This window comes from Adiantum capillus-veneris, chromosome 6 (assembly GCF_014529385.1).
Source record: "Adiantum capillus-veneris isolate H3 chromosome 6, ASM1452938v2, whole genome shotgun sequence".
Taxonomy (NCBI): Eukaryota; Viridiplantae; Streptophyta; class Polypodiopsida; order Polypodiales; family Pteridaceae; genus Adiantum; species Adiantum capillus-veneris.
The window spans coordinates 44,140,789-44,163,297 of NC_140936.1; the positions used below are offsets into that span (position 1 = coordinate 44,140,789).

General features: G+C 42.3%; 1 protein-coding gene across 1 annotated transcript; it reads left to right on the forward strand.

The window, feature by feature from the left end:
* Positions 1 to 9,701: 9,701 nt before the first annotated feature.
* Positions 9,702 to 10,541, forward strand: LOC147455431 (chaperone protein ClpB1-like). Its single transcript, XM_086513713.1, has 3 exons — positions 9,702 to 10,020; positions 10,087 to 10,189; positions 10,400 to 10,541. Exons 1-3 carry the CDS (start codon positions 9,702 to 9,704, stop codon positions 10,539 to 10,541), a joined length of 564 nt encoding a protein of 187 aa, XP_086369839.1.
* Positions 10,542 to 22,509: the final 11,968 nt, after the last annotated feature.

The window sequence follows — 22,509 nt, forward strand, 5'->3', positions numbered from 1 at the left end:
GTGCCTGCCCTTGGTCCCCCTGAGTCCCTTTTAAGGCTAATTTCAATAAAAAAGTCAAATGGATAGAGAATAACTCCCTGTGTGGACTTCAAAGCCTTCAAGCCGTTTTCTGACTTTGGAGTGCTTTTTGGTGATGAAATTTCTTGATGTTGGTCTCCATAGCTTCCTGATCCCCTGGGGATCCTTGCCGTATGGTTTTTGTCGACTTTGGCTTCACCGGAGCTTCATTTGGCAATTTGTCACTCTAGAAGCACCCGTGGTTGTGTTTACATGTCTTCGATGATTAGTGGTGGTCTACCACCATAGGACTTGGTTGTTGATGGTCTAGGAAAGCCGCTCGTGAAGTTTGGTGGCAAACGGGCATGTGGTTTGGCCGCGAGAGCAATTTTGACGCTTTGTGTGTCTGATGCCGTTTCTGAAGTTTAGTGCCACTTCGGGTCACTTTTTGGTCATGCGGGTCACATAGACTTATTGAGCATGTCGAGATGCTCCTACCCATGAATTTTGGTAGCATTTGGTCGCCTCTTCGCCGATTTCCCATTTGGTGGCCTCTTGCGGGATTCTAGGAATTAGGGTTTTTCCCGATGGTTTTCTACTGCCTTTGGAAATCCTCGACTAGTCTCCTATGCTAGGGTAAGCTGCCGATGAAGTCTTGTTGCTTTTGGGTTAGCCATTAGGTCGCCGCCTCTACTTGTAGGTCTCTACCGCTCGCTTTGTGTGTGAACCCTACGCTAGTTTTCGCGACAAAACGAAAAACATGCGCGAAAAGCTCAAGGTGGTGAGCCTACCTCTCATGTTTGAAGCTCCTCAGGTAGTCGTGCGTGTCGTAGAAGCTGTTGGAAGGTCCGTCCGCTCTAGGTGGCAGAAGCTCTCTCCACAAAGTCAATAGTGAAAATGAGCTAAAAATGAGGTGAAAATTTCTTATAATGGAGGTCCCTGAACCACTTTTCATGAAATTTGACATGTGCTCCTATCTTCTTGCGAGATGTGGTTTAGGTTCAAAAATTTCTTGATTTGGACTCCATTTGACCTGTTTACCAGAAATTTGGCATTTCGGTCCAAAACTTGGCCAAGGTGGGTCTTAGGATCGCTAGATAGTTTAAGTACGCTTCCCCTGCGAGGTGGAGCTAGATCTCACTGCTAGTAGGCTCGAACCTCGACTCACTTTGTGATGAGAGATCGTCTGCTAGCTGAACCCTGAACCACTTTGTTTGCTTTCGCTATAGATCTAGTGGCCACCACGTTCACCATCAGATCCGCCGTTTGATACGGCGGGGTGGGGACCTCACACCTGGTATCAGAGCTATAGGTTTACGAACTGGAAAATGATGTTGTTTGAAATTTTAAAAAAATAAGGGATAGTAGGATAGCTTGTACTCAAAGCTTGAGCATGATGTTTCCCAGAATAATGACATTGGATTTGTCTAGTGGATTTTCTCCTGAGTGATGTTAAAGATTTCTACTCGTTGAGCTTGTTGGGATTCAGTGGGTTCCACATGATGTTTTTTGAGAAGTCGTTGGTGTGACTAGTGCTGCGGGCAGGTAGCCTGTTGATGCACATAAAGTTATAATTATGGATCAAAGCTCTCGAGAAAAGGTTTTACCATTATTTATCGGACAATTTTGGATGTATTCAATGGAACTTAAACTAATGGTGGAATGGTTAAATCCTTTGTGATAGATGTACAGATTAAGTAGGCTGGTTAAGCCCAAAAGTTAAATTTCTTCTTGAGTATGGAAAAGCCTAGGTTCATTTGAGAAGAGTGCTATAGTAATGAGTTTTATACCATCGGATAGGCACCGCCTGCTACTCTCTACTCGGTAGCGCAAGAGAAGAAGCTCCTCCTTAAATAATCCCAGCCTCCACTCTTTAAGGGCAAGGGGACAAATGTGGAGAGAGATGCGGAAGTGTGGATGGAAGCCATGGACGATTACTTTGAAGCTGAGGGAACCCAACCCATGAATCAAACCATGCTTGCGATGTTCCGCTTGTCTGGCGATGCCAAAATATGGTGGAAGCAACATTGCAGGGAAGTCTTGGATATTAAGGGATCTTCCCAATCTTGGGAAGACATCAAAGGTGCAATAATGGGACGTTATTTACCACCTGCCTATAAAACCTTGAAGATGAATGAGTTCTTTTCACTTCGGCAGCTGACTTCATCTGTCGAAGAGTATTATGCAAATTTTTTCACTCTTCGAAGATATGCTCCAAAGACGACCTTGGAACAACAGGTGGCGAGGTTCTGCCAAGGGCTAATCGAACCTTTTAATACTCGGTTGGAAGCTCTCAGGCGTACAACACTACACGATGCCTTGTTAAGGGCCAAGCCATTAGCTAAAGAGATTCAGAGGGCTACCCAAGATAGTCAATACTATTTGTCAAAGAGGGCCAGGACAGACAACTGGAGTAACAGATTAATCAACCCTGCATACGACCATCGTCCGGTAGTAGCTACTACGGCAGCTACCGAGTTTCCCAATATAAGATGCTTTGAGTGTCAGGAGTATGGACATTATAAAAGCCGATGTCCAAAAAGGATTTCCCAAACATCTAGTGCTAATAATGTACCTCTGAACGTCAACGGGCGAGGCCAACCAAATGAAAGAGGAGGCCGAGGAAGAGGGAACATAGGACAAGAAAACGGAGCTTTCGCTAATGCCGCAGTGAGACAACCAACTGTGGGTGACGAAGCTGATGAGAGAGCAGCTCTGTATGCTGCAACTGCTAATCCTAGTGAGCAATAATTCAAGGACCAGGATCTCATCAAAGTTCAGCAGAATAAGACGCATAAAGCTAAAGACTATTATCAAAGGATGTCTTTACTTTAGACAAATGATATATGTACCTAAGTAGTTAGCATAGAGCTTATCCAGATGTATTCTTGAGATGAGGACATCTCAAATTTTTCACGTTGGGGAGGATGTAAAGTCTCTGACCCCGAGCTAAAAGAGCACCATTGTACCATGAAAAGATCATAATGGAACAAAGGTATTATTTATAGCAGTTTTCTAAATTCTGTCGGTGCCATGATGTTCAGAATGTTATAAAGCTTCCAAAAGTGAATTAAAATAATTTTTGTGAAAATTTTCCAAAAATAGTAAGTTTTTGGTCACCCGACCCGTCCAATTTTGACCGTCTCGAAAAACTGCACCCGTACCCGAATTTTAAAAAATGCATTTTCGAACCGCGGGGGCTGCTAAATATGGCAGGTACTCGGACTAGTATGCCTTAGTTAGAGCTTAGTATAGCAATTTACGGCATTAAATTCCGATTCGCATGGGCCGTTTTAGCCTAAAACCAATTTTTCCTAAAGTTGTGCGGGGAGGCACCGGGGCTCGAGGCTGTGTGGGAACAGGTTCCAGGCCACTCAGAGCCAGCTTTAGCAGCTAGGGGGCGCCCTCTTGTCTTGTGGGAGTTGTGGGAGAGTTTCCAAGCTTGAGAGTGAGTGTGAGAGCCAGTTAGACTAGCTAACTGGACACTTGGTAGGCAGGAAACTAGACTTGCCATGCATGATGTGAGAGCTCACTCAGATGCTTATAGCATCTAGGTTCGATTTTCAGCTTGGATGAGCCTATTTAAAGGTGTGCTCACACAAATACACAGACACATGTTCACACACCCACTCAGTACACACACACACACACTTACACATACACCTTGGGGAGGTGCTGCCGATACACATAGTTTTTGGAGAAGAAGCAAAGGAGGGAAGTGCTGCCCGATTCTCATCTTGAGAACTCCACTGGACCAAAATTTTGAGTAGATTTCAGCCCCTAATCACGGTAATATCAATCTATTTTATGTTTTGCTGCAAATCTCTCTACAATTCTCATAATCTCGTAACTATTATGCTTAATCATAGCTAAATTACTCAATAGCTGCTCTCTAATTCCCCATATCATTAGTCTATTACATAATCATCATTCAATTGTTAATTATGCAAGCAATTAACCTCTCCTAATCATAGCTTAATGCATGATTAGTAAAACGAAATCTCCTACTAGTCTTCATAGTAAATAATTGTCAAGCCGATAATGATGTGGAATTGGCCAATTTCATCCCATTACCACACAATGTTTGAATAACTAAGTTAGATTCAATCTGCTCATAGATTAGGATGTAATTAAGGGAAATTAACCCGTCATTAATCCACTAGGAAGGAAGAATTCTCTCACCTATGCATATGGTAATTCTGCATCTCTTTACTTACATTAGGGAGGTGATTGAGCATGTTTAATTCACCTCTCTAGTAATTTAATTAGTAACAATCTGAAATTACTAATTACCTAGGCCAAGTAATTAACTTTAGAGCCAATTCCCATGGGAACAAGTAAGGTACTATCCATAATTTACTATGTCTTGGAGGAAATCTAACCCCCTCGTATAGAATGAATTACTCAGTGATTCTAATCTGTCATCTTGATTGTTATGGTACTCTCGGACATTAGTTCTTTTTCTCCGAGTTTGTCAAGTAAGTAGTGAGTATAAAATGGCCCCGGTAAAGAGTACTCGCTTCGGTGGTGCCCACGACCGCGAGGCGGGAACTAGCAATGTGAATGGGAAGGGAAAAGCTCCCATGGACGACCAAGTACCGGCCATCTCACGGGCCAATGACGAGGAATGGAGGAGGTAGGTCACATTTTTATTCAAGTTTTTTAATTTAACATTGCATACGATAAGTTAGGAAAGAACATATCCCTTAACATGTTGGCGAAATCCGACGGAAACCTCGGCATTTGAATTGAAGTGTATATTGAATTCTAAGTAGGAAAGAATGGTTGATGGATATACTCTTTGAAATAGGAAAGAATGTCTGCTAGGGAAAATTTAGCTCGGCATGTTCATTTCTTTTCCAATGTTGATACTAGTCTGAACCCCCTCCCGAAGGGGTAGAGTTCCTGGTTAAGGGCTCTTGAATCCACGTCTACTGGTTAAGTGGTGGATACCCACGTCTGCTGGTTAAGCGGTGTGAACCCACGTCTTGCTTTCTATGCGGTGGAAATGTCCATGTCGTGCTTTCTATGCGGTGGACATACCTAGTTGTATGGGCAGCTAGGCGACAATGGGAACAGTAAACTCTCGCTCGAGGGGGGATGTTGTACCTCCAGAACATTGGAATTTTAATGAATAATTTTGAGTATAATTTTTACTAGAATAGTGTCTTGGTGCCGCTTTGCAATACTGGTTGAAGGGCTGTCTTAACAAACATTGTGATTCGGAATCTAATCAAGGAATGTTTATGTTGAACAATTATTGTGGTAGTAATTAGGACACACAAGGAAGTGTGAGTGTGGGGGTGGAAAGTGGGAGCTTGGCTCAGGTTGCCAATGCCTATGAAAAGGGTGGTCCCGATTGGTCGGGAACTCTCTGTCCCCATAGTGTTAAATCGATACTAGTAATACTCATTGCCCCTAGAGCGGCGATGTCTCAAGTGTACGTGCCTCTAAAACATGGGGAAAAATGCACTCGGGGTTTCTCTCCTCTTGGAAGGTGGGTCTTAGGATCGCTAGATAGTTTAAGTACGCTTCCCCTGCAAGGTGGAGCTAGATCTCACTACTAGTAGGCTTGAACTCGACTCACTTTGTGATGAGAGATCGTCCGCTAGCTGAACCCTGAACCACTTTGTTTGCTTCCGCTATAGATCTAGTGACCACCAGGTTCACCATCAGATCCGCCGTTTGATACGGCGGGGTGGGGACCTCACATCTACGAATTGTCTAAGTCACAGCCTTCAAGAGTGCATAAGAGGAAACTTCCTACAACGCTTTCTAGAGCCAAACACTCATCAAACAATCTCGAAACACCATAGAACTTAAAGGAGACCCTACTAACACCAATAGGTCGCTCTCCCTAAGATCTATGAACCAAAATCCCAACCCAAACCCAAAACACCCGGTGCAAAATCGCGTAGGATGTTTGGCCGAAATTTGCAGGTCTTCGTTTCCGAAATCTAAAGTGCCTAATGTGTAGTTCTACTCAATGTGAACACGTGGATATGCTGCAATGCAAAATCGGACAACATATGCTCACCAAATCACCAGATGAAACTGGTAGAAGGAGCTCGCAAAACCAAACCGTATGCGTGCAATGTAGGTATCGGCGTGTAGCTCTCATCGGGGGCAACACGCTGTAGTTCTCTGCACTCGATTCCAAACACCGGTGCACACGTAGCGTCAAGATGAAGCTCACACACTCTCTCGTACACAATACGCTCACTCACAGACTTCAAAACTTGTGTTTTTAAAATGACAAAAGGTTTTTCATTAAGGTCAAAAAGTGGTGTATATACCTTACAATTCTCAAACCCTAACGTTCCAAAATCAACCAACTATTCCATCTATCTATCAAATTTGGGATACAATCTGGAAACTTCTGTAAGTCCCAATATTTACAAGGTGAAAAATCAGGTTTCCTCAATAAATGAATAATTACAAAAAATGATAATCCTCCGAGTAGTTAGTCTCCGTGGGGTGTGTCCAGCTTCTAACAGCTAGAAACAATGGCTTTTCCAAAAGGCAACAAGATACCACCTTATAAACAACACCTTGTACTGCAAGGGCAAAGACCAGATCCTCAGGCGAGTGCCAATCTTTAGTGAAATCACAGAGGTGATCTCGAGTTACCATGATGGTGTTTGCGTGGACACTTTGCTATAGATATTACTAGTAGGAAGATTCTCCAGGCAGGATTCTCTTGGCCTAGTCTAAACAGGGATGTGCATCATTGGTGTAAAACACGCAGAGCTTGTCAAGTATCCAATGATCAAACACTAACCTATGAACCTTAAACTCCCATAATCTCATATGGCCTATTTGAGTAGTGGGGAATAGATGCAATTGGACCTTTACCAAGGGCCCAATCGGGTAAACTGTACATTCTAGTTGGTGTAGACTACATGACCCGATGGGCGGAAGCAGCAGCCACCACACGCATTACAGCCCAAGAAGTGGTGAAGTTCATATTTTAGCACATCTATTGCCATTTTGGCACACCTCTAGAGATAATATCTGATAGAGGGCCAAATTTCAAAGGCGACTTGGTGGGAGAACTGATGAAAAAGCTAGGCATCACATGCCCAGACTCCACCTCCATACTATCCATAGTGCAATGGTCTAGTGGACAAGGTAAACGACATGATCTGTAAAATAATGAGAAAGCAGGTGAATAACCACACAAGTGATTGTGATAAGCATCTCATGGCCGCTCTTTGGACTTACCACACAACATTTGGAACATCACTAGGTTTCACCCCTTTCCATCTGGTATACAAAAAAGAGGCCATCCTACCCATCAAGGTACAGATAGCCACTGTGCGAGTCATGGCCAGCCCGTTATAGCGCCTAATTTCCCATCTCCGCAACCACACCTTGGATCTAGAAAGGCTTCAGCTAGACAGGGAAGATGCGATCAACTACTATATGATGCAAGCAAAACAGCGCCGACTCACATTCAATCAAGGGCTTAGGGAAAAGGTGCTACAAACGGGAGCATGGATGCCCTGCAAAGTACTCATAATAGCACAATACATACCATAAAACTATAGATCAACATACCTGAATTGTCGCATACGCACATGATCGATCTCAACACGAACATAGAGAGATAGAGAATAGAATAGAGCGAGGGAGAAACGTGCAGGCACACGCTACAACAGGATGCGTGGCTGCCTTGCAAAATACCAAAAAACAATATACTACAAGCCATAAAACGGACAAATCTCCATACCTGACGAATCCATGAGCACATAATCGACGATATACGCGAACAAAGAGAGATAGAGGGCGGGAGAGAGAGACAGGAAGCCTGCAGGCGCACCTCCTAGAGTGGAATGCTACGCCGGCACGACGAGAGAGAAGAAGTGGAGAGGAGAGAAGAATAAGGCAGACATTGGGTGCAATCTCCCCCTGTGCAAGAGTGACCATTTCCCTCTTGCACGTATTTAATTTATAGATTCTTGAATGGTCAAAGTGAGTACAAACTGGCCGGCCGGACATAATTGGCCAAAGCTCACAAAGAGCACTTGAATAATCAAATAGACATAAAATATAACATCCTTTTGCATAATCCATTATCTTCTGATGCTCTTGCCACCTGTCAGCTGCAATAGCTAATAATTCTATAGCATACCTCTCCGTTGGAAAGCAACTGTCCTCAGTTGCTAAGAAAAAATCTGCAAACAATACTTGTCAAAAACAGTGATTAGTACGTTGTGTCAAAAAAATCACATAATATATGAACTAAACAACATTATCTTATGCATGCCGTCATCCACATACTACCTATTCTAGTGTCCCATACCACTAGAATAAGCAGTATATGTCATACCCTGATGAATCAGGATATCATTGGTCACATTCATCATTGTATAAATCAAGTTCACTTCCATAAATATTGTCGCAGCAGAAAATCATCATGTACCAATTCCAAATCCAAATTCAAAATATCTTTCATTTTCTATACCCGGGTAACAAAATCATACCAGTTACAGTGGTGGCCAGCCATTGCAGCATGATTTTGTGATTGGTGTTGCCTAAATCGGCGAATCTACACCAATAAGACGTGCTGCCCAAATGGGCGGATCTGCACTAATGCTGCCTAAATCGGCGAATCTGCATTTGGTATAAGTTTGAAAAAAATCTTGAATCTGAAATTTATCAATGTGTTGCCTAAATCGGCAGATCTGCACCAAGATGAGTATCTACACACTGCCTAAATTGGCGAATCTGTGTGCATGTGACCAATGGACTAGACAAGTCATAAAGGAGAAAAGAATATGTACTATATGCTGGACACCATTGTGCAATATAACCAAGTACTTACAAATTGTTGTTCAGTATCCCAGAGCACCTTAGCTTACATGAGTAGCTGCATAGATTATAAACAAATCATCTCAATAAAAATTCCTTTCAATATAATGAGAAGTGATAACCTTAGCAGTGTTTGAGTATTTATGTTAGAACACAATACAGAGAATTGAAATATGAAAAGAGGAATGAAATATTTGATGTATATACCAGGAGAGTATACTGTATTTGAATTTATATATACCATTGTTGGCATATGGGGAGAGGTACAAATGCTGCAACTAGCAAACTTACGCCAGCATATAGCTAACAAATCCAAAATGTTTTAGTGTGAGGTTAATAATTAGTCATAAACTTGTAATGACAACATAGAGGGGATTCGTATACAACTGAGAAAAATGTGAGACAATTGAGCTGAAAGAAAATTTTTGCAGTTCTAACTTAATAGCATAGATAAAGTAGACTGATAAACAAACAAAAAATGTAGGAACCAGAGTTGATTCGAGTGTCTAGCTCAATGTAAGAGCCAGAATTTCACTGATTACTTACAGGCATCTACTATGATTAGCCTTGGATTGAGCAAAAAGTGAGATGAAATCCATATATTACCGATTGTTTTGTTTTGAATAGGTGTAGCAGTCCTCTTGATATTGCAAACTATTGTCTCTAACATTCAATCCTCTTGATTTATTTAGTTTACCTTTTTGTAAAAAACTAAATTGTGTAAAGGGCATTGACTAGTTTTAGTCATAATATCACGAGGGTATATCATGTACAGGCCAGAGGACAGACAGTAGATTGGGCCAACAAATAAATACCAACGCAAAATTAATTCCTATGGCAGAGATGATGAGATTGGTAGCATCATTTGCATCCTTATTGAGAGATCCTGCATGAATGTGACGCTTGTTGGGAATCTAGGAGTTGGAAAAGCTACAGTAGTCAGAGGCCTTGCTCTGAAAATAGCCAGGAGAGAGGCGCCAAGCATTCTCTTCGACATGAAAGTAAAAGATTTGGATGTGGGTGCTTTAATTACCGATGCAACCCGGCATGGAGATATGGAAACACGCTTCGGGGCTCTTTCAAAGGATTCAAAGAAAATTGGCGGAAAACTTATTCTGTTTATCAATAAAATACATCTTGTGCTAGGAGCAAGTTGCACACATGGATTTATGATTACAACAGACTTGTGCAAGTCATTGCTTGTTGAAGGTATTCTTAGATGTATTGGGGCAACAATCGCAAAACATTACATGAAATGTGTTTAATGAGATGCAGCTTTAGAAAGGCTCTTTCAGCAGGTGCATGTTACTGAACCCAATGTAGCCGACAAACTAAGCATCCTTGATGGTGTCAAAAAGGGAATATCAATTACACCAAGGTTTTTGCATAATGGATAAGGCCTTGGCTGTAGCTACTCAGTTTTCAAGTCCATATGTTATTGACACCTTCCTCAAAAAGCGATTGACCGTGTTGATCAAGCATGTGCAAATGTGAGTACAATGTAACAATCAATAAAATAAAATACTATTGATAATACTATACTTATAGAAACAGTGGGTCCTGATCAAATAGTTGAGGTGGTGGGCAGATGGAGGGGCATTCCTGTGAGCCGTCTGGGCCAAAACGAGAAGGAGCGATTGATAGGTTTTGCTGATCGTTTGCATCAACGAGTGGTAGGGCAAGATGAAGCAGTACAAGCAGTTGCTAACGCTGTATTTATCAGTCGTTGAGGAGCTTTGATAGTGTCTGCCTTGTGGTGATCCAAGGGGGAGAGAGAGTGTTCCCAAGGGCCAAGGGTCCTGCCCCACTAATGTTTCTAGAAAAGTGCCTGACTCACCGAGCTCCTCCCTAGCTTCCCTGCCACTTCTTTCATCAGGGTAAGGGGATCAGCTGCAGCATGTTTCCCGAGAACAATTTTGTGATTCGCAGCAAAAGCATTGTCACTGACAAATACATTATTGCTGGCTCAGTGGAAATGAGCAAAGGGAAAATAACATCTATCTCAATGGGTGATATGGTAATAAGCACACTTCTAGTTCCTATCGTGAATTTTGGAAGTGCTGTGATCATGCCGAGGCTCGTTGATGTGCATGTTCATCTAAATGAATCCTGCGTGCAAAGATTGCTTTTCAGCCTGGCTTTCTCAAGTGCCCCCCCGAGATGATGGGACAAAAAGAGAGAGAGAGAGAGAGAGAGAGAGAGAGAGAGAGAGAGAGAGAGAGAGAGAGAGAGAGAGAGAGAGAGAGAGAGAGAGAGAGAGAGAGAGAGAGAGAGAGAGAGAGAGAGAGAGAGAGAGAGAGAGAGAGAGAGAGAGAGAGAGAGAGAGAGAGAGAGAGAGAGAGAGAGAGAGAGAGTCAATATCCGAAGGCTGCTGTGAAACTTGCTCATCAGGGGTTGGCAACTCAGAGCGAGAGAGCTAGTCGCGACAAGGTGGGAGGGATGGTTCATGTGTTTGAGGGGAAGGTTTGGCACTCTCTCATCGGTTAGCAGCCCGCCACACGCGGCAGGACTCGTCAAGCCATTAGTGCTCCAAGAGTATGTGCAGCAGTCGTCAGACAAGAGAGCAAGAGAGACTGACGGACTGGTTCATCACAATAGGAAAGAGAGGGATGACGACTGAGCTTTTGTGGCTAGAGGGTGAGGTGATTGAGAAAAAAAATCAAACTAATAAAAATGGTCGTCATGTCTCATTTGCATGTGCAGTGCTGCAATGTGTGGGTCTGAGCTGGGATCAGTCAGTGTTATCTTAAGGAGGAGTGGTAGTTAGCGCATGAAGCCTTGGGTGATACCCTTGTTTTACATGCGGTTATCAAAACACAACCAGGTGGTGGGTGGTGAGTGAAAGAACCACTGCATGGCAGTGGTTGACGGCCGTACTGAGAGAGAGAGAGAGAGAGAGAGAGAGAGAGAGAGAGAGAGAGAGAGAGAGAGAGAGAGAGAGAGAGAGAGAGAGAGAGAGAGAGAGAGAGAGAGAGAGAGAGAGAGAGAGAGAGAGAGAGAGAGAGAGAGAGAGAGAGAGAGAGAGAGAGAGAGAGAGAGAGAGAGAGTGGTGTGGGCACCACAAGCAAAGAGGGACTCAGTGCTTCGTGCATGCTCTACAAAAGAGAATCAAAGGAAGGTAGTTAAGGGGGAACACCATGTGGGAGTGGTTTGTTAACTTGCATGCTTGTTGGCGAGGAAGGAAGAGAGAGATGTTATTGTTCTGCATGCGCAAGGGAGGGAGGGGGCAGTTGGACGGCTGAAAGTGTACTGAAGCTCGTGGTCACAAAGGCGGATGCAGTGGGTGATAGCCACATGAGTGGAGTCGGCCCGCATGAGCACGAGGCCATGCATAGAAAAAGGTATGGTTAGCAGTGATTTACAGCAGACTGGCACCGCCATGAGAGAGAGAGAGAGAGAGAGAGAGAGAGAGAGAGAGAGAGAGAGAGAGAGAGAGAGAGAGAGAGAGAGAGAGAGAGAGAGAGAGAGAGAGAGAGAGAGAGAGAGAGAGAAAGAAAACGGTTATCGCTGGTTCAGGTATGTGATTGTTCAACTTATGAGGATTGGAAAAGTAGTGGTTGAGGACGTGTTGGTGGTTGGGTTGAGTTGGAGGGGCTGCAGCCTGCATATTGCTCGTACTACTGATGTCGCCTGTGAATGCAAGTCAAAGGGGGGGAAAGTGTTGAGGTTTGGTGATGCGATAGACTGCTTCTACAAAAGGTAGTTGAGAGTCCAGCCGCTCCAGTTCTGCATGCATTATTGTTGCATGGCGGCGTGAAGAAGGCAGTGGGTAGTTCTCCGCCGATGCATGGAAAAAACCTGCAAGGGTAGTTTTTATCGAGAAAGAGAGGCCAATAATGGCGGGCCGTAGTTATCCACGTTTCTGGTAGAGGCTCATGCTCTCCATCTACCAGTAGTTCTCCCCGCTCTCTTGTTGGCGATGTATTGCAATTGGCTGTCACTGCTAACCACCGTCGTCCACCGTTGCTACTACCGCTGATGGTGGTTGTTTCGGCTGAGGTCCGTTGTGTTGATGCATATAGACCTTTGTTTGTTTGGTTTTTTTTTTTTTTCTTCTTTTAAAGGCTTCGTTTGGGGTAAGTTCCCACTACGAAAGAGTCAGGCTTCAATTTTTCCCTCTCCTCCTTCCAAGGTGTGGGGGATTGATCATAGTAGATTCCTCTTAAGGACATGATTTGTCTTGGAGTGTGAGACTTGTTAAGCATGTCTCAAGAGTCTCTTGGGATTGTTCCTATGATGTCGCATAAATCTCTACTTTTCTTCTTTTCCTCTTTCTTGTTCAAAGCATGCAACCTTCTCCTCTTTTAGTTTCATACCTATGACATTTCTAATCTACCCTCTTAATCATCTTCTTCTTACCAATTACATATACATGATTTTTTTAAAATTATTTATTATTATTCTCTTAATAACTATATATAATCCCACTACATTTAAATTTCTCTTATTTTTTCTTATTCCATCACCTTATGGGAAATTGGTTGCATGCATCACAGTTGCTAAATCACGGGATCCTAATTAAACTATCCTTCATAAAATCTAGTTAAGCCATTGATCAAGGTGGTCTTGCTTAACTAAACCACATAGCGACCAAACTAAGAAAGAAAAAATAAACATTCAATTTGATAAACAACATTGTTGCCAACAAAATTACAGAAATAAGTATGCTTAGCTCTAGGGTATGATCGTTATCATGATTCTCTTTGTGGAGGTGATGTCCATATCACCAAGAACGTTTTGCTAGCTCTGATACCACTGCTACGAACGGGAGCGTGGCTGCCCTGCAAAGTACTCATAATAGCACAATACATACCATAAAACTATAGATCAACATACCTGAATTGTCGCATACGCACATGATCGATCTCAACACGAACATAGAGAGATAGAGAATAGAATAGAGCGAGGGAGAAACGTGCAGGCGCACGCTACAACGGGATGCGTGGCTGCCCTGCAAAATAACGAAAAACAATATACTACAAGCCGTAAAACGGAAAAATCTCCATACCTGACGAATCCACGAGCACATAATCGACGATATACACGAAAAAAGAGAGATAGAGGGCGGGAGAGAGAGACAGGAAGCCTGCAGGCGCACATCCTAGAGCGGAGTGCTACGCCGGCACGATGAGAGAGAAGAAGTGGAGAGGAGAGAAGAATAAGGCAGACACTGGGTGCAATCTCCCCCTGTGCAAGAGTGACCATTTCCCTCTTGCACGTATTTAATTTATAGATTCTTGAATGGTCAAAGTGAGTACAAACTGGCCGGCCGGACATAATTGGCCAAAGCTCACAAAGAGCACTTGAATAATCAAATAGACATAGAATATAACAGAGGGGCCTACCACCCTTGGCACAACCCTCCTCTCTCTCTCCCTGAAGCTTCTTTTAACTTTTGAATTTCATTAAAACAACCCTTGAAAACAGTATTGAAAACAAACATCTTTGGATTTAAGACAAGGTACTGTCATCCTGGAGTAACTCTGACCAGTACTGGCTTGTCTCAAGACCACCTATACAGGGGTGAAAAAATGGCACCCATTCCTTATTTATAAAAACCGGAGTGGAAAAAGCCATCACCCATAGTCCGGGCGCCCATACGCCAACCGGTTGCCCATACAACTGGGCAGTTCCTCTATGATAAAGTCGATATCCTAAGTAATATCCACAAGCACAAACAAGCACGAGGTAAAGATTCCACGCGAACTGAGGAAACCGACTCATCCATGGCGGAGTCGTCGTCATTACTCATTACCTGGAGTAAAATATTCCAAGAAATTGGAGGTGTCTTGAGACAAGCTGTTTTAAGGATGATCAAACATTTCTTTCCTAGGTCAATCAGTCGTAGCCCAATCATTTATTTCCTATTAACAACCATTGCTCGTTGGTTTCTTGGAAGTCACCTTCTGTTTACGACCAGTTAATCCTTCCTAGTTCTTACGTATGCAATGTTAATTTATAAACGAACTTTCAGCTATTTAAAGTCTTAAGTGAACAAGTGGAAATCCACCTGTGTGATTGGTTAGCCATTTGCTCTGCGCTGGCGCCTGCAAACTTTCCTCCGTAGGCCTATGAATAGGTCCAGCCTCATGGTCATTAGTTGCTCTATTTCTTTTGTTGATTGTATCCTCTTCATCGGAAAGAGGATTTCCTCTTGTTCTTTTTGGAGCCATATTGGCAGCCTTTATAAAGGACTTAATCGATTAGAGAATTAAATGAATAATCTCTTTTATTCTTGTTATCCAAAAAAAAAGATTTTTGGAGTAAATAGGTATCCTTATTAAATATTTGGATGAGATATTTCTCCTGGAGCTTCCTGATACTATTCCCATAATTATCGTATAATTATTGGAGCTATTTTTCTGAATTTCTCCTTTAATTTATGTTCCAAAATACCCTATTTTGGCCTTAGTAAATTATGAGTTACCTATCTGCTAGTGGGATATTTACCCTAGATGGAGTTTGAGATGTTATATCTCTAATAATTTTCTGGCTGAATCATAAAATTGATTTATAAATTATTCTTCTAGATTTTTGGTCTGATCTAGACAATATTGGGCGACGGTAATTTGTTATACTAATTATTTGGGCCAAAGTAATTTTTCCAACCTTCAAAAGTTATTTTTGATCTCTGGTAATTATCGAAAAATTATATAAATTCATTTACTAATTTCCTTTCCCTTGTTTATACACAAAATTGGTTAATATTAGTTAAAATAATTAACTAAACTAACTATCTGTGGTTAAGATAATTATCATAATTTTCTTAAAATGTGCTTTACCTTTGATAATTATCTCAAAGCTTTTTAGTTTAATTTGCTATTTTTCCCTTTTAATTTTCCCTTAAAAATAGTGTTTTTATACTAAGATAATTAGGTAAACTAATTATTTGTGGTTAAGATAACTATCATGGGTTTCTTAAGATAACTTCTACCTCTAATAATTATCTCAAAGCTTTTTGGATTAATTTGCTATTTTTTTCCTTTTATTTTTTCTTAATAACAATGTTTTTTTACTGAAATAATTAGTTAAACTAATTATCTGAGATTAAGATAATTATCATGGGTTTCTTAAGATATGTTTTACCTCTAATAATTATCTCAAAGCTTTTTTGGCTATTTCTGGCAGGTCCTGGTACCTCAAGCAAGCCCCTAACTTCCATCTAGCGCCACATACTGCTAATTTTGTCTTGGGCAGGTTCATCACAGCCCCACACATACCCCCCAACTTCCAGAATCGATTTTTGCTATTTTTCCTGACTTTTAGTGATTAAACTTGGAAATATTTGCAATTTCTAGAACCTTAGGATACAAAGTCTTTAGCAGTAATAATTACTGAAACCTTTTTAATTTTACTTAACTAATTAAATTCATAGTGTAGCCTTTCAGGGCTCGTAACTTTTCCAGATTTAGTCAGAATTTGGTTTTGAAAAATTCAAACCATATATTAATCATTCCATAACCGGTTTTACCTATGCGTGTAGGGATGCTACCTAGGGGGAGTACCATGTGAGGTCGTGAGTTAACCGTAAAGCTCTGGTTACGGTTCCAAAAATACCAATATTTTCCATAGTTGGATCATTCTACAGTGTTTTCTTAACAACGAAGTTAATTTGATCAGGCTTTGTACAATCTCTAAGGTTTCAGAAACTGGAAACCTTACATCTTTGTTCGCATTGGTGGTTTGCCCTCTACGTGGTAGGGGGAGGACGATACCTACACTTTGACTCTAGCCAATCTCAACCAAGCCATTCACCCAGCCAGGTTTGATCCCGACGCAATCGAGAAGGTTCACCATGACAGACGTACCAACCAAGGTATTCTTGTCTTCAAAAATAAAGAGGCGCGCATCGTGCTTCTACAACAAGCACGACTCCTCAAGGGCACTAAAATCTGGATGAGTGAGGCCTTAACACCCGCTCAACTTAAAGTCAATAAGCAAGAGCTTCAAAAAGTACGAGATGCACGATCAACAGGCAAATGGTCCGTGTATCGAGGCAGCAAGGCTATTATTGAGGAGTTTCGGGTCCCAAAAACCCCCAAGCCATTTCCCTTACCCACTTCCCCTTCCCCTCCTAAGTGACATATGTCACAATTTTATTGTATCCACATTTAGTTATGTTCTCCATGTACTCTTTTATCAAGAGCCCGACAATGTATGTTCTCTTGGTCCCATAGGTCATATTTGACCTCCGAGGATGATAGTGAAATCTCTCCCTCTCTCTCTCTCTCTCTCTCTCTCTCTCTCTCTCTCTCTCTCTCTCTCTCTCTCTCTCTCTCTCCATACACACACACACACACACTCTTGACCTTAGCTCCTCTCTCTCTCTCTCTCTCCATCTCTCTCTCTCTCTCTCTCTCTCTCTCTCTCTCTCTCTCTCTCTCTCTCTCCATACACACACACACACACACTCACATAAGCGCGCGTGCGCGCGCGCGCACACACACACACAGACTCACTCAAGACCTTAGCTCCCTCTCTCCATCTCTCTATCTCGTTCAGCCCTCTCTCTCTCTCTCTCTCTCTCTCTCTCTCTCTCTCTCTTTCCACACACACACACACACACACACACACTCACAGGCACATACATGTATGTATGTACACACACAAACATACACTACAGGCATAAGCACACGCACACAATCACACATGCACCAACAACGCACACACATGACATGCACATGAAGCAGAAAAAGCAAAGAAAATGGATATCGACGCATCGACAAAGGACACCAAAACCATACGATGGCGACAACAAATCAAAGGATGACGCCCCAGCCGGCACCAAAATTGACAAGCGCACTACACCAACACACCATTAGAACCTGCGATTCATTCGCATCTCATCCACGATGCACTTCCTCAGTAAACATTCGTAGGGTAATTCGTTTTTTGTTTTCCAAGCCAAACTTTGTAGAAAACCCATTTGTATATTCCACCTCTCTCTAGGTGATGGTCACAAAGGCCCACCTAGGAGAATATCATTTTCTTATTTCTCCCAAAACAATGTACCAGTCAACCATATGGGACCCGATTGCTTGTTCTGTCCCTCCAGCTTAGGGTCCTAAACCTAATCAATTTATACTAAACTAAGCAACCTGCACCTATAAAAGAGCAATGAGAGGTCACTATCGGGGGGTCAACACTTGAAAGAGAAGTTGTGCACACACACTGACTCCAAGGTCACTATGCATAGGAGTAGGATCTCCGCACACGTGAAAATTCTTTGGAGAATGCAATTTCTCTCTCTCTCTCTCTCTGTGTGTGTGTGTGTGGTATGCTATGTAAGTGTTATTTGAATCAATGTTCTCAATGTCCTAGCCGCTCAAAGCTAGGTGGTGCCCCCTGCTCACTCCCATGACGAGTTATGTGTGCACGGGCCTGGCGTAGAGACTGTTGGGCTCTGTTTTGCGCTTGCACTTGTCAGCATGAACCATTATTTATGCCAAAAACATTAAGTACCTCATGACTTTAAAAAAAAAATCAATACCATGAGAGCATCCAATCCTACATGGAACTAGTCAACCAACTCTCAGCACGGATAGAGAGAATCTCACTTCATTGGGAGCAAGCCAGAAAACCTCTGTACTATGCTACACTATCAACAAAGCCCCTTTTCCTTCCTCCATGAGCTAGAGATCTGAAAGGATCTCAAAATATCTATTGGTGATATGAAATCAGCACCAACCAGAAAAGTTCATGTGCCATGCCTCTTTTGTGACTGCACCCATTGCTAACTCATACCCCTCAAACATGAACAAACTATAGTATCTTCCACAAATCTATTAGGCTTATTTTGTAGTGCAGGTCCATCTAATTACTACCATAGCCAATCCCTCCAAGATGGACACAATGGAGCTAACCCTCAAGACCTCTCCTTTATTGTTGTGCAGTGCACACGGTGGCTAGCTAATAATGATCCATATCAACTTAAACATGAGTCCTCTTTATTGTTGTCCAGTGCACACGGTGGATAGCTAATGATGATGCATATCAACCTCTCTGGGTGAAAGCATGTGTAGGTGGTCCAAACAGGGCTCTCTTGGACACTCCTTTTTTAAGTAGTTTTTGGGAACTTTTGAGTCTACATTTGATTTTTGGGGGAGGAAACTCAATGATGAATAATGAAGATGGGGAAATTTTTAAAAAAAGAGGGGTATGCATTCTTTACCACCCCCAGTAGTTCTTGGACGTGTTGGACGTACAAGCACCCCCTTTGTCTCCTTCTCTGTGTGCGGATTCTGCACAAAGCTATAGGTTTAGGGTATTCTCTGTGCGTGGTTTTTGCGTAGAGCAGAGCACCTTTCTCTCCTTCTTTGTGCGGTGTTTTTGCAGTGAATTTCCTTTCTTTCCTCTACGCGCGGTTCTTTGCTTTGTGTGCTTAGTTCTCTCTCTCTCTCTCTCTCTCTCTCTCTCTCTCTATAGATAGGATGGAGCCTTCTCGCCAATTAGGTGTGTGTGTGAGTGTATGTGACATGTTTTGTCTTGTTGATGCATGGGCTCTTCATAATGTATGTTCACGCGTTGATCTCTTTTTCTTCAGGTTCTCTTGATTTGGCTCCGTGCTCACCAGTACAGAGTCGAGTAGAGTTTTCGAGCAGTTCACAAGTTGCTTACATGATTAGTGGGGGCAAAGAAAAGGGAACAAAGAGAGAGTCAAAGGCAAAAAACTCTAAGTGCTGAAGAGCGGAAGGATATCCAGCTCGATGAGAACTCGATGAGAAGTAGAAAAGGAAGATTCTTCGTGCCATGTCAAGGTGTTGGCAAGAGCAGATGCAAGGATTGGCAACCAAACTCCAAGGAGATATTTTTTATCAATTACACCAGCAACCAGTATTTTGCAACTTGCAAAACTCGGCACATTCTATACAGAGAGCAGTGATTTCCAACATTCTCAACACCTTGTCAGAAGTCAAGGTCCCGCACTCAGCCCACGAAAATGCTTTTCAAGAGGGCAACAATGATGCCATGCATTGATTCGAGGGACAAAGTAGATGCACATTCCTTTACGGATAGAGCACTTGCAAAGTCATTGGGCATACACAGAAGAAACATCGGTTTTGCAAATTCACAAATCCATTTAGAGGATGAGAAAACTCCTTTTTCAATCTTAGCATGTCAACAACAAGCTCATCGTTCTACAAGCTATTGGGTTCAAGCCCTTGTCGGTTAGCCTATGAGAACAAGACTCAAATCATACATCTATAGACCATCAGATTAGCTGAGTTTGCATGAGGAAAAAGGTGTGGTTGATATCACCTTACCAAAGCTATGTAAGGACCTTTTATTAATTATAGAGAGTAGCGTGTGTTTTCTTTCTCTGCATACTGTGTCGAGTTCCTCTCTCTCTCTCTCTCTCTCTCTCTCTCTCTCTCTCTCTCTCTCTCTCTCTCTCTCTCTCTCTCTCTCTCTCTCTCTCTCTCTCTCTCTCGTCCCTCTTCTTGCTCTGAACCACCATGGCTTCATAGCCTCGAGCTCCAACAACTGGTATTAGAGCCATAAGAGCTTGCCCCGGTTTTGGCTCGACTAGATGCTTCGTGGGTATAGCCGCCTGCAGAGAAGGTACAACCGCCTGTCGACCAGCACGATTTCGACCGCAATCATTTGCAATAGATTTGCCCTGGCTATCTGAGAAAGTTTCGACATTGCATCATCTCCTAAATCGGCCTCTTGAGCCTGTTGTGAAGCAAACTGTAATTGGCACTGTCGCCTACAGAGAGCTCGCCATGACAGTTTGAGTTTTTGTAATTTTTATCCAGTTTCACACTTTAATCAAGTGGTCAATGTCCATTAACCCTTTAAGCAAAAGGGATGTCACACCCCCATGCTCGCAAAAGGGATTTCACGCTCGGTGCTCGATGGTGGATGCTTAGTGTTCACGTTTAAGCTACTGCAAATAGGCTATTGAATGCAATTCAGTTGTGATGCCAACTCTTTCAAGCAGTGTTGAAGGTTTGGCAAAAGGCAATTCAACATTCTATTAACCAAGGTCAACAATCGTTATTTGCAAGCATAGCAAGCAAGACCAAGATATCCTTGACATATCGAATATGGCCTCAAAGGTGGATAAATTCAACGGATCCGGCTTCCACACTTGGAAGATCAAAGTTAAAGGCTATTTGATGCGCAACAATTTATGGAACGTGGTCAAGCCTCTCGCAGCCGACGAATCTGGAACATCCGTTGCAGTTACAAGGGCATTATCTGACGAGCTACAAAGGAAAGACGAACAAGCTTTTGGTATTATCCTAACCTCCTTAGAAGATGATTTTATTCATTATTTGGACGACGTTGATTCTTCAAGTGCTACCTGGATAGAGTTAGAGAAGCTTTTTGGTGCCAAAGCTAAGTATTCAAATATGAGTTTAAAAATGGAATTATATTCCATCCATACGCGTGAAGATGAAAATATTGCAGCTTTAGCCAATAGACTGAAGAGTATTAGAACTCAACTTGTTTATGTCGAAGCTTCAGTACCAGAAGAAGATCTCATAGCCATTTTGTTAAAAGTTTGAATGAAAAATTTCATCAGATTGTTACTGTTTTAAAAGAGAAAGATCCGCTGCCCTCCTTGGATGGTATCATCAATTCATTGCAGGAAGAAGAACACAGGGTACCTAGTACCAATTCTACTATTATTCCCAGTGCATATACAGTCTCGAATGCCGTATCCCCCACCAGTTCTTCTGATACTTCCAGTGCATATGCAGTCACTAAATGTGCTGCTACAGCAACTTCATCTCGACCATTCAATGGAACCAGAACTTGTGCCATTTGTGGGTTCAACAATCATCAGACGAAAGACTATTTCAAGAAGAATCCTTGTGTTCACTATGGTAAAACAAATCATCCATCAAATAAGTGCTTTCAAAACAGTAAAACTCAAATTCATGCGGTTGAGGGAGACACTGAATCTCCAATATATTCTGTTGATGAGGAAATTTATTAGATCAACTCTTTTCATGTTTTTTAGTCAAAATAAATTGTACGGGTTATAGAAACTGCCACAAAGATAAGTGGTAAGACCTCCCAATTTTTATCAGTTCTCAATCCATTTTTGTTGCACTCTCATGAGGTTACTAGGTACACCATAAACCCAAGGTTTGGCAGTGAACCAAAAACTCTATTTTTGGTAGCTAACTTTTTTTGACCTACACCCTATTTGTTCAAGGGGGGGTTACTATCTAGCACCAGGTTATGGATACACCAGAAATCCTTTGGTTGTGAGAAAATCTAAAACTCACGGTTGACGAGTACACCAAAAACTTGAGGTATCATGAGTTGCTTGTCTAGTTCGTACCTTGAGGGGGGGATTGTTGGGTTCAAGCCCTTGTCGGTTAGCCCGTGAGAACAAGACTCAAAGCAGACAGCTATAGACCATCAGATTAGCTGAGTTTGCATGAGGAAAAAGGTGTGGTTGATATCACCTTACCAAAGCTATGTAAGGACCTTTTATCAATTATAGAGATTAGCGTGTGTTTTCTTTCTCTGCATACCGTGTCGAGTTCCTCTCTCTCTCTCTCTCTCTCTCTCTCTCTCTCTCTCTCTCTCTCTCGTCCCTCTTCTTGCTCTGTACCACCATGGCTTCATAGCCTCGAGCTCCAACACAAACATCACAGAGGAGATTAAGGAGCTTGTGTTTGGTTTTTGGACAGCAGAGACTCTGGTCTCTCCGAACAAGAAGGACATATGCCAAAG